The 12,391-nt window shown below is 45.2% G+C and overlaps 1 protein-coding gene across 3 annotated transcripts in view; it reads left to right on the plus strand.

Moving 5' to 3' along the window:
• Nucleotides 1–12,391, plus strand: part of Fat3 (FAT atypical cadherin 3) — a 459,541-nt gene that overhangs the window by 418,015 nt on the left and 29,135 nt on the right. For all 3 annotated transcript variants that reach the window (XM_085689898.2, XM_087905857.1, XM_085689900.2), the window contains exons 19-20: nt 5,352–5,486; nt 7,606–7,763. In XM_085689898.2, the coding sequence (XP_085546024.2) occupies nt 5,352–5,486; nt 7,606–7,763 (293 nt within the window). The remainder of the gene's footprint in view (nt 1–5,351; nt 5,487–7,605; nt 7,764–12,391) is intronic.

Consider the following 12,391-nt stretch of genomic DNA (forward strand, 5'->3'; position numbering starts at 1 on the left):
CAAGCTGTAGGACCGCTTGCACCATTTCACCATGGCGAAGTCCTGACGGCCCCTTACAAATAATAATAATAATAATAATAATAATAATAATAATAATAATAATAATAAAAGATGGCTGAGCCAAGCATACTGTATAACCTGGCCATGTCTCTACTTCATGGAAAATTACACAGACTGCTTCAAATCTGAATTCTCAGGAGAAAAGGTCCTATATCTTCTTGCAGGCCATGAATCAATAAGGCATCTCACTGACTTACACAGCATTTACCAAGACACAGCCTCTCAGCAAAGCATGTGGGTTTGGGGTTGGGATTTAGCATTAGTTATTGGATTCTTCAGCATAATGAAGCAATGACATAAATCAAGAAATGGACTCGGCTCCAAGTGGCAGCTTAATAGTTAGAGCTAGAAGCTGATGTATTAGCCATTGGATCAGACATAATCCCAAGGGCTGTGGGAATACTGTGGCAATGAGGAGGATCGTAAATATGGAAGCAAAAGCTTCCAAAAGTCTCCAGGGAACCACCTTTTGAACTGCACAGAAGCATGAAGCTCAGGTGCCTTTTCTGTTGTCAGTATTGTAGAGAGAGACCAAAATTTCCACCTGAGAAGAACTTCAGGAAGCAGAGAAGTTGCAGAGAACAGAGACATCCCCTGGGGTTTGAAGAACAGCCACAGTTGATGTAGTGAAGATAGCCACCTGGAGCCAAAGGAGAAAGAGCAGGAGGAGGAGGGACACAGATGTGCCTGGGGCGGAAGAGGTTGAGGGACTGTGAATGGTGAAGAGACAGTAAGGTGTGCCTGAAGTGGACCTGGTGCGGGTGGTGTTTAGTATGGAGACTGTGGGGAGTTGTGTCTGAAGTGGACATGGTGAGGGGTTGTACCTGAGGTGGAGAAGGTAAGAAGTCACACCCAAGACCTAGAAAGAGAGGAGTTGTGCCTGAGGTGGAGGTAGGTTGTGCCTGAGATGGAGAAGGTCAGAAGGGCTCTACATAAGGTGGAAAACCAATGGCTTTGAAGCAGAGGTGGAGGTAAGGGACTGTACACAGGGTGGAGAAGACAAGAGCTATCCCCGGATTAGAGAAAGCAGGAGGCTCTACCTGGGATGGGATTGGAAGCATAGACACATAGCTACCCCAGCCCTGAGCATGAAGAATAAAGGGCTCTAGGCCTGATTTTATACCTCTAATACATGTGGTATTCCAAATCATCGCTCAGTTTACCAATCTTGACCAAATCAAGCTGCAGGTGAAAGGACCAGGTCTCCGCAATTTGTGTTAGCATCAGCAGCTTCGCAGCCTCTTCCAAAGGTGCAGCTGTTTTCTTAGCCCTGGCCCATTCACTTTCCACAACACTATGAGAAATCTTCATCCTGACTTTCTGAAAGGCCATCACAATCCAGGAAAGCCAAGCAACAAGTTCAAGACCACAGAGTAGATAAATGAAATAACAAACCAGGTCTGCAGCTTGTCAATAAGATCAGGACCCTTTCCTCTCACACTTCACCCTTTCCGCAGGGGAGCTCATTCTTCCTGCTTGATGTTGTGATGGAAGCTCCCACCGCCCACCCTAGAGTGGCACAGGACAAATAGGGTCATTTGACTTGACAGAGTGGGAGCCTTCTCCCTTCGTGCTCGCTCCACAGTGATGGATGTCCGGAGAGGCAGAATGTGCAGATCTACGGCTTCCGCTCCCGAGTTGTCACAGAGCACAGCACAAATTCATTAAACCTGGGTTATTTAATGATAGCTAATAAGATAAACTTCCTCCCAGAAACCAACAGGAGTTGACACTGTCATCTCTTAACTGGTACTTGGGAGCTGATGAGCCACTTTCTGCCACCGGATAGAGGGTCTGTAAAGCTCTCAACAGTAATGAGTGTGCACAGTTGTTGCCTGAGAAGGAATGACATAAACATGGGACTCCTAAAAATCAGGTTAACCCCTGTGGGCCCACACAGGCAGGCTGCATTCTATGTACCTAGAAAACTTTAGACCTCAACTGAAAAAAGCATGAATCCCCAAAGTGTTCCCAGGACCTAGCCCTGGGTCCATCAGAGGCCAGCAGACAATATATGCTTCAAAAAGGACCTGCTTCCTCTGCCACTTTACAGAGAGCAGAGGATTGCTGTTTGCTGTAGAGACTTCCCTGCTCAGAGAAAGCTTGTTTTCAATAGTCTTATGCATTTATTTGGAATAAACTTGTTGACCTAACTGCATTTTGCCAAAGAGGCATACTGAATGCAGACTGGCCTGCAGACTCTTGTTTGATGTTAGAGTTCCTTAAGCCACCAGAGGGTGGGTCTGTGAACTGAGCTCTCTGAAAGGCAGCTGGATTGACTGTTTATGGCTAAGTAGACCCCAGGTTGGAATGAAGGCCAGGGCCCCTGCAGGTACCTAAAGCTGCCAGAGTTCCTTACCCCCAAAAAATGTCTCCTTCCCAATATAGAGCTTATTAAAAGCAAAAAGAAGGGAGACATGATCTAAGTCACAATCAGGTAGAATGAAAACACATGTACATAATTATATATGGAATATTGTTATTCACTTTATAATTCACTTGCTATATTTGTATTATGATTTTTCATACATACTCCTGCTGATTTTCCCTAGTGGGGACTGGATCCAAAACACTCATTAATTGGCGGCTGTGGTTTAATTATTTGCATTTCTGTGTATTATGACACAAAGACTTGCGAGGAAAAAGAGCTATGAGCTTGAAATCCAATTGCTGGTAAATGAATTTGCGCTTTATCACAAAGTCAGAGATTCGGCAGATCAAGTGAACAGTCCTGTGCTAATTATTGAGAGCGACGGTGACAGGCCACACGCGAATGAAAAGTAGAAACACCTCGGTTCTGAATGTCCTCTGAAACATGATCATTACCTTTCATTAGATACACTTGCAAATGTTAGTTTATTTTTAAAAATATTATCGCAACGTCTACAGGAATAAATGTTATTGCTGTCACGTGTCTAAACTTACCTAAACATCGTTTCTTCTTTGAAATGGTGGCTTTTAAATCAGAGTTTTGAGAATGTAAGACTTCTTAGAAGTGTAGAGTAACATTAAACCATAACAGACGATGAATGTAATATCTACAGTGGTATGTCAAAAATGTAGAGTTATCTGCAGACAGCATCCCTAGGTGTCCTGAACAGAAAGGTGTAGGAATGCAACGGATCGAGAGCAATAGATTTCTGTGCATAAATTACTGCATGTGGGGCCTCTTTGAAGTTACTGCTAGCTGGAAGGGTCTACCCAGATAACCCAGATAAACCTCCTCCTTATAAAGAGGTCTGACACTCTCCCAGGAGGTACCAGCCCTTTTCTGGGACATCCCTTGATCTCACACACCTGTCAAAACAGCGATCTGATATGTAATGTATGTGTGCATTTCATGTCTGTGGATATGGTTTCCTGCCATCTTTGTAGGCCCTGGATTCTTAGCTCATTGGTCTCACTTGCTTTATTGAATTAATATTTTTAGTTTTCTTGTTGAATGAATTCAACAAGTTATTATTGGTTGAACAAATACGCCTAAAGTTATTTTAAAACCGGTCATCAGAGCTCCTTGAAGTGGCTTATGAGAGGGTCAAACATTAGTTGATATCTTACCAATACTGATGAGTATACGAAATCAGAAAGACTTGGGATGAAACCAATCTCAGGATTGATTTTTATTCTAAATATTGAGTTTAAAATTCTTCCATCTTCTAAGCCCGAGAGTGCATCAATGCCAAGAGTGAGCTTTGCAATGGGGCTCTAGCTAGAGGCAGATGGAATCTGTGAATCCTGACTGGGCTAGTACTGGATGCTCCTCTTGAGGACCACAGTTCCAAAACAGTTTGTAGGTAGTTAGCTCCACATCCCTGCTTTCTCCTGGACAAAAAGATGATTATCATGGGACAGCCTTAATGGCCAGGGAAGGCATCACGGAGAGGAGCGTGTTCACGCACCAGCTGCTACCAGTAAAGGTGGCGCCTGAAGTCTGGTGTGTCCCTCCTTCAGTGGAAGGAGCGCCCCAGCGAGAGCACTAAACCCCTGAGGATATTAACTGTCACTGCATTTGAGGGTTAATTTCAGTTGATTCACTTTTTCAAAAGTCCTTTGACCCTTAAACTCTTTCAGGCTGAAAAAGTCCTAAATACATTTAAAATACCCTGGGGCCTGTGAAAAACCAGTTTCTTTCGATAGGTGGTGTTAGGAATATTCCTAACACGAGCTCTCTGCCGACAAAAAATCCCAATCAAGCCAAATCACAACAAGCCAAATTAAAGAATATCCAGGTTTAATGGGATTCCCGAGCTCTAGGGTGGCCCCAAGGGGAAACCAGGAAGCCCCAAACGTGACCATGGGGGATGGGGGGGCAGGGAGGACTCCAAGAGACTTTCCTGGGAACCGTTTACATAGACTGGGGGAGTGGTAAAGGTTTTGGTGGGCTACTGCGCCCCTTCTCGGGGGAGGGGTCAAGGTTTGGCAGGCATGGGGATGGGGCCTCCGAAGATGGAGGCCAGAGACTGGGATTTACAGACAGAACCTGCCTTCTCCCTAGTTCTGACCTAGTTCACCTGGGCCCTCGTTCCTTTTAATCTTCTTCCAGGGATTTCCCTTCTAAGGGATTAAACTTTCATCTGACCGAGCATGAATGGAGCAGTGGAGTGGAAGCCTGATTTACCCAAGGATAATTCTGCTTATTTTTTTTATATATATATAGTTGTCAGAGTCTCCTTATAGATATCAATAAAATACCATGTGACAGAAAGGATTAGGAAATTAAATAAGCTGTGCTTTCACAATTTACAGTTAGACTTTTATTTAGGAATATGTACTCCCTAACCATCACACACACACACACACACACACACACACACACACACACACACACACATGCCTTCTCTCCCTGAAATCAACAGCTAACATCTCTTACAATCTGCCCTGAAGTCAGAGTGGTATTGGGCTGCAGAAGAGAGATAAGCTCACGGTGCTTGCAAATGACGCTAGGATTTTGGAAACCTTTGGTACCTCCTGGCAGAGTCGATGCGGTGATCTTTTCTTTAGCTGAAATTGGCTCAAATAAAACGTTGGCATATTTTGTCCTAATAAGATGAGCTCTGGATTTTCCTTTGCCCTTATCCTGCTTCCGCCTGGCCCTAAAATGCTGACAGACACAGAGATCTGTGATGGGCACCAATACCCCATGTTGATCATCTTAATGCACGTTTCTGGGTGGCCCCTTTGTAGCTCACTTGAGATCGCATAAAGCTCAGGCCTTGACAATTTCTTATGATCCATAAACTTGGTGCTGAATGTTTCAGTGTCCTGATCATGCTTCTTCTGCTTTGCCACAGGAGGGGTGTGTCCGGGGTCTAATGATCCTTGCGTGGAGAAGCCGTGTCCAGAGGACATGCAATGTGTGGGTTACGAGGCCAGCAGGAGACCATTCCTCTGCCAGTGTCCACCAGGGAAGCTCGGAGAGTGCTCAGGTACGGAGTGCCACGGACAGGTCAGGGTTGGATCGCCACTCCTGAACCATTCTTGTGTGAATGTCTCTGCCCAGGCCCTTCCAAAAGACGCATGGATGTGCATCCGACACTTACCTTCAGAATGGAGCACGGCCTGTGCTCACCCTCATGTTTAGCTGGGACATGTCTCAGCTGGTCTATGCTAATAAGAGGTAAGGCGGAGGTCCTTGTGTAAAGCGGAGGCTGTATCTTGGGTGCATGGTCGTGTTTCATGGCTGATGCGAGTATGCAGCTATGGAAGACAGAGTGCTGCTATAAGGACAGAGGAGACAGAGCCTCTGATATTCAGAAGGCTGCACCAACCTGTCGTTAAAAACCCCAGGCCAGCAGGAGGTAGATGTGAGCCAGTCTCATCAGCTTCCCATAGAATAAACCCAGCCCTGAACACCAAGTAAGACAGCTCTTCCCGGGGTGGAGCTCTAGCTGAGTCCACGTTGCGGAAAACTGAGATGTTCAAGTTGCATCTTAAAGAAGAAAAATTAGTGTTTACATCATTTCATCCAAATAATTTCCTACTTCGGATCTTCATCCACTTTGACGTTTTTCTCCACTTCATTCATTTGGCTTTCACTTCTTTTTTCTCAAAGCGTCTTCATTTGCTTCACTGGTAGTGAGGTGTATTTAACACCCAGGCACACTGATGCCATTCTTGGAACAAAAGAGAGCTACAATCTCTTGTAATGCACAGCCAACAGCATGGCTGTGGGTAATGATGAGCAGTGTAAGGGACATAATCACACTGGTGATCGTGGGAATAGGAGCTATCATGCCACTGTATAAGGCACTTCGCTGAACAGGGCCATTAGAAGCTCTCTGCAAAGGGAAGTCTTTTTATAAAAAATGGGAACCAAACTCCATCGTGGTTGGTGTTCAGTCTAGAGCTGCCCATGAAATGAAGGGAAAACCAGGAAGCTTGAGCAAGTCACTAAGGGGTCCCTACCCCAGCACACATCTCATGCACACAGCATCCCTTCCTGCCAACTTCTAAACGGAGAACTTTGGTTTGCTCATGACCATCGTCCATTTGCTTTATTTCCATTCTCTCTGCTTCTCACTCTACATGGCTATCCATCTGTTTGCTGCAGCATTGTGTTGGAGAAAGGGTTAAGAAATTAAAAAGAGGGTTAATTCAGAACAAGGTGAGTTCAGAATCATGTGAGTAAGTGGGTTGGTCTACACAGGCTAGGAAGGGGTGATTTTGCTCTGAGAAGCCCACAACCGTGCTGGCCACTTTGCCTGACTTTCCTCTGAAAACCTCTTTTCTCGTGACCCTCAATCTTAAGCCTATACTTTCCTAAGAGAGAAGGAGAGAGAGAGATGAGAGAGAGACAGACAGACAGAGACAGAGAGAGCGAGACAGACAGACAGAGAGACTGAGAAGGGAAGCCTTGTAGTGACTGCAGAGGGCTTCCTCTCTTCAACCCCTGACACCAGTTGGCTCTTCACCATTGAGATCCTGCGGATTTTAAGTATTCCACAAGAGTAGCATCACTGCCTTGTCCTTGTTTCATAAAACTGAAAATTCTTTTTATTTGATTTTATTTTTCACTATGAGGGGTTGAATTAGGACTGCATAGACGCAAAGCAAGCTCTATCATCAAGCCACAGCTTTCGTTTGCCTTTTCATTTGAGAATAAGTCATTCAGGGCAACAATGAACTCACTCTATCATCTAGGCTTGAGAGCCTCCTGCAGCAACCTCTCCTACTGCTGGGATTTCTGGCGTGCACTGCCTGACCCAGCCACACTCTTCCGTGTCTAAGGGAAGGCAATGGTGGGGGAGGAAGCAAAGGATATCTTTTAATAATGCAGAGTTTGGAAAGAGGGAGTTAAGAATCTAATGAAACTAAGAAAATCCACATTATGAAATTTACCAAGTTGCTCTGAACATGAAATAAGTGGGATGAATTTGGTTAATAATTTAATGACGTAGAATTGTGTGAACCGGCTTTAGTTGAGATGCCTGGGTTCCACCCTTACCTGCTGTGGTCTGTAATCAGCTTTCCTGGTGTGTGTGGTGGGGTCCTTGATCTTCTCTGGATTTTAAATGAACGCCTTTGCCGTTGGAATGGTCTTTTCAGGGCACACTTCTCTCAGCTTTGCCGGAAACAGCTACATCAAGTACCGGCTTTCTGAAAATAGCAAGGAAGAGGACTTCAAGCTAGCCCTGCGCCTGAGAACCCTGCAAAGCAATGGGATTATAATGTACACCCGGGCCAACCCCTGCATGATTCTGAAGGTTTGTAAAACGGCTGCATGCTTCTGCAGCTCTGTCTTGTAGTCCTCTGCTATTGTTGTGAAGACAACTTCAAACTTATAACATTCCTCCTGCCTCAACCTCTCCGCACTGTGATTATGAGCGTGAGCCGCCATGCCCCAACACAATCGTTTCTTATATGGCTACACTGGATACTAGATTGGGAGATACTGAAATTATTGTCTTGTGAGTTTGGAAGACCAGAACAGACTTCAGGACAAAAGGGACGGAAACGGGGTTGGAAAGCACACCAACATCCTTCTGCTTAGGTGTATCTTAAAGCTGGCTGGAGGAGAATAGGTGTCTCCCTATCGGAAGGGCTTCCATGTGTATTTATATTCCAATTACCCTACAGAGCATTAGGACAGACCTCTCTATGAATCCCATGACAAGGTTAGTCCTTTGACGGGTTGACTATCCATGTCCACTTTCGGTCTCTCCATACTCTGGCCACCCTGTCGCTGGAGAGGAAGTAGGAGATCTTGAACACAGATATTCTATATATCCTATCATGACCCAAGTCACCCAATTTTTTTATTTTTTTTTATTTTTTTAAAAAACAATATTTTCTCATTTTACATACCAATACCAGTTCCTATTCCACCCTTCCTCCCTCCTTCCCCACCTTTCCTCCCACCTCACCCCGTATCCACTCCTCAGAGAGGGTAAGGCTTCCCATACAGAGTCAACAAAGTCTAACACATTTTTAGACAAGAACAAGGTGCACCCCACTATATCTAAACTGAGCAAGGAATGCCTCCAAAGAGAATGGGCTCCAAAAAGTCAGTTCAAGCAGTAGGGATAAATCCTGGTGCCACTGCCAGTGACCCACAGACTGCCCCAGTCATACAACTGTCACCCACATTCAGAAGACCTAGTTTGGTTCTATGCTGGTTCCCTCCCTGGTCATTCCCCAATCAGAGAGCTCCCCTTAGCTCAGTGAACTGTTTCTGTGGGTATCCCCATCACGGTCTTGACCCCTTTGCTCATATTATCACTCCTCCCTCTCTTCGACTGGGAAGTTATCCAATTTTTAAGTCATTTCCTGACCTCAGAAGTTCACCTAAAGCAGCCATATTTCCTTTAAAATAAACCTGGCATTCGTATGCAACTTGGGGCTTCTAGAGCCTTCATGATTACTCCAATAATACTAACAGATGTATCTGCATCTTTCTAATTTAAAATTTCATATTAATCTTCTATGGACATATTTTTCCCCACCTACCTGATCAAGAAGAACAACCCAGAGAGTTTTACACATTCATCCGAGGTTGCTCAGTTACTGAGAGCCAAGGCTGAGCCCACAGGGCAGCATATCCCACCCTGTGCTCTCTGCCTCCAAGCTCTCCTCCACTCACCGTCCTGACATTCTAGCTCAGCTGACCACAGATCATGTCCTGCGCATCTCTAGACCAGATCTAGCTTTGGGGTCTAGGGGATAGAGAAGACCAGATCCAGGGTCTGTGCGTGGGAGTGTGGGAGAAAGAGCCTTCCCCTGATCTGTCTTGTTCTATGTCTCAGTTTTTATTTCAGCCTCTTATTCGCTGTGCTGTTGCTCGGGCTCCTTAGGAGTCTGCAGTGCTTGCCCAGTGAAAACCGAGCATCCAACAGCAGCAGCTAGAAGTGTAACGGGAAGGAGCCTCACCAGAGCCACCATGGCCTGGTACCTCTGGCCCTCCCTCTCCTCTTTCAAGCTCTCACAGATGACAGTGATGTCGAAATTTGCTGTTAGATAATCCCTGCGTAGCACTAAGCTTGAGAGGGAACAGAATCCAGTTCTTGAGATTGGAGGGAACTTGAGAGGGAACTCATCCAGTAAGGATGAGTCGATTTTGAATTGAATCTTGTCCTGGCAAGTGTGTTATCAGTGTACCTCTCTGGGGAGAGAAAAGAAGAAGCCCCTGAGGGAACACTCGCCACACAGGTGTGTGGTACTGCGTGAAACAAATGTGTTTCTGAAAGTGGATGATCAAATTCTTAAATTCCAATAATCTAAGGCTGGTTGCTATTTGAAGAGAGCCTCTGGGAACGCCTTGGGTTGTGGCCATCACTGCCCTCGCTCTGTTCTTCTGCATATGTTGGGTTTGCTGAGAGCAGGAGGCAACTGTACCGAACTGGGGCAGATCTTCACCCATGTTGCCAGTAGTATCTTCATAGGGGGCTTGCTGAACACTGAGCCTCACGGAAGATTTGATCTCATTGGCTTTAGGCACAATGTGCACCTTGTGCTTTGCTTCGGCCACTAACATGAAATCCTGGCCTAAACTGCACCTCCTCGTTGCCTGCATTTTCTCAAGCAGAGTGTGTTCTGTACAAATGTATTTAAGGCAATCAGGGGGCAGAGGGCACCCCCTGATAACTGGTAAAGAGTTGCATGGTGATCAGGACAGAGACCTTCACGGACAGAAGTGTCATTGTATCCTAGCTGCAATAAAAAGCACTTGTCCTTCTGTCTCCCATTACAACCCTGGCTTCTAAAAGAGATTTGAGACTTACCATAAACACAAAAATGCAATAAAAATCTAAGCACCATTGACATGAAAATAAAAGGTTACAATGCAATCAATGAAGTTTAAAAGAAAAAGAAAAAGAAAACGATCATGATGGGAAAAAACAGCATAGAAAATACATTAGTCGAGCGCAAACCCACTTCTGAGCTTCCTGGCAACCATGGCAATGGAGTATGAAAGGACTCCGTCCCCTTCATGCCTGTTAAGAGCAAAGTGTCGGATTTCCAGAGCTGACATGAGGGCAAATCAAGGCTCAGAGCGTTGGCGTCAGACCTTTTGGCAACAAGTGGAGAGCAGACGGAAACCTCGGTTGCTAATGCAGAAATGTTCTTAAATAGAAAAAAAATATTTAGCAATGTGATATGTCAACAAGTCGTTTAACCAGATTATTCTCCGATTTGACTTGATACCCCAGAACCGAAAGAAAGACAGGGTACGTTTGTAGGTGGTGTGGGCGGGTCTTTCCATCACGACCACAAAGGCTGCAAAATACTTTCTCATGTATCTCTTTCTGATTCCCACCCCCTCCCCAAAGGCAGTGCCCATGTCTGCCTGTGAGAAGAGTTGGGCTTGGAGGACTCCATAGACGTCTTTGACGAGCAATAACTACTCCACAGTGAGTGTGACGGTGAGCAGGTTAGAGGCACTCCAGGAGTCAGGAAGAGGCACAGCCACCCGCTTATTGACTTCCTCATCCAGTTTTTATTATTTTTCTTAAGGTACCCCACATGTCCAGTACCCACTAAGTGGCCTTGAAAAGACATGACTGAAGGTATCCTTTCCAGAGACTACTTAATGACCCTTGTGGTGATTGGTCTTAATTGAGGCCTTGATTAGACTTAGATGTACTTAGGGGATTCATGAGGCACACATCTAGCTGTGGCTGGGAGAGGCTTTCAGAGATAATTAACGGAGAAAAAAAGACCCACCTTAAATGTGGGAGACTCCTTTCTGAATCGACTTTTCTGCTTCCTGACCACCAAGATGGGAGCTGTCTTGCTCCCTATCACGCCCTCCTGGGTGGAATGCACCAGGCCCCCTGAAAGTACAAGCTCAAGATAAACCCTCCTTTATGCTGTTTCTGTAAAATGTTTTGGTCTCAGCAATGATAAAGCTAACTAACAAAGCCCTCTAGTGAGACTTTGCTACATGGAACCCTACATAGACACCCTAAGGCTCCAAAGCAATGAGACCCATATTTAATAATTTCTACTTAAAGTCCTTTCCTATGAGAATGACTTTTATGGGTCTGATTTCTTGTCGTTTAATTCCCTAGCCATTGAAAATTGGTCAAAGCGCACCACTGACTTTACATGACTCTAAAGATGTAGATGTTTTATAACATAGGGGCATCTATCTTTCTCTGAATTTTGCATATCATTGAAAACAATCGCCCACCTGCCCAACCGATAAGCCATCCCAATAGCGTGACTCCAGGCCTTTCGCAGCTCAGACACACTTCGGTCTCCACTGCCGTGTCTCACTGGTGCTCTGATTTGAGGAAGTTCATCTTTTGCAAAGAAAAATGCTTTATAGCTTGACAGAGAAAAATTAACTAATATTAGAGTATGGCTTTCCCATATGAAGGTGACTCAGATAACTCAAAGAGAAGGAAGTGTTCTTTTATCTCCGGCATAGCATACCTCCTGTTATTAACTTCTCATAGGGTAACTTTGGGCACCAATATTCCAGGGTGTCATGGCAACAAGCCTGATGATTGAAAATGCCTTGAACCATAAAGATGCATGGAACATGAGGGGCCGGCTTGTTGGGGAATCTGTTCCCGCCTGGTACCCCACAGCAGGCAAGTCCCAGAGAAAATCAACCACACAGAGATCTCTATAAGTTATAAAGCTGATTGGCCCATTATGTCAGGCTACTTATTAGTTCTTATGACACATATTACCCCATTATCCTTTTCTACGTTAGCCATATGGCTTGGTACCTTTTTCAGCGTGACAGCTTACATGCTGCCTCTTCGGTGGTCTGCGCAGGAGTGGCGGAGGGAGCTTCCTGTTTTCCCAGAATACTCCCAGTCTCTTTGCTCCACCCCTACTTTATGTCTGGCTTTCCCGCCTATACTGCCTGCCTGGCCAATCA

This window comes from Myodes glareolus, chromosome 4, assembly GCF_982192425.1.
Source record: "Myodes glareolus chromosome 4, mMyoGla1.1, whole genome shotgun sequence".
Lineage (NCBI taxonomy): Eukaryota > Metazoa > Chordata > Mammalia > Rodentia > Cricetidae > Myodes > Myodes glareolus.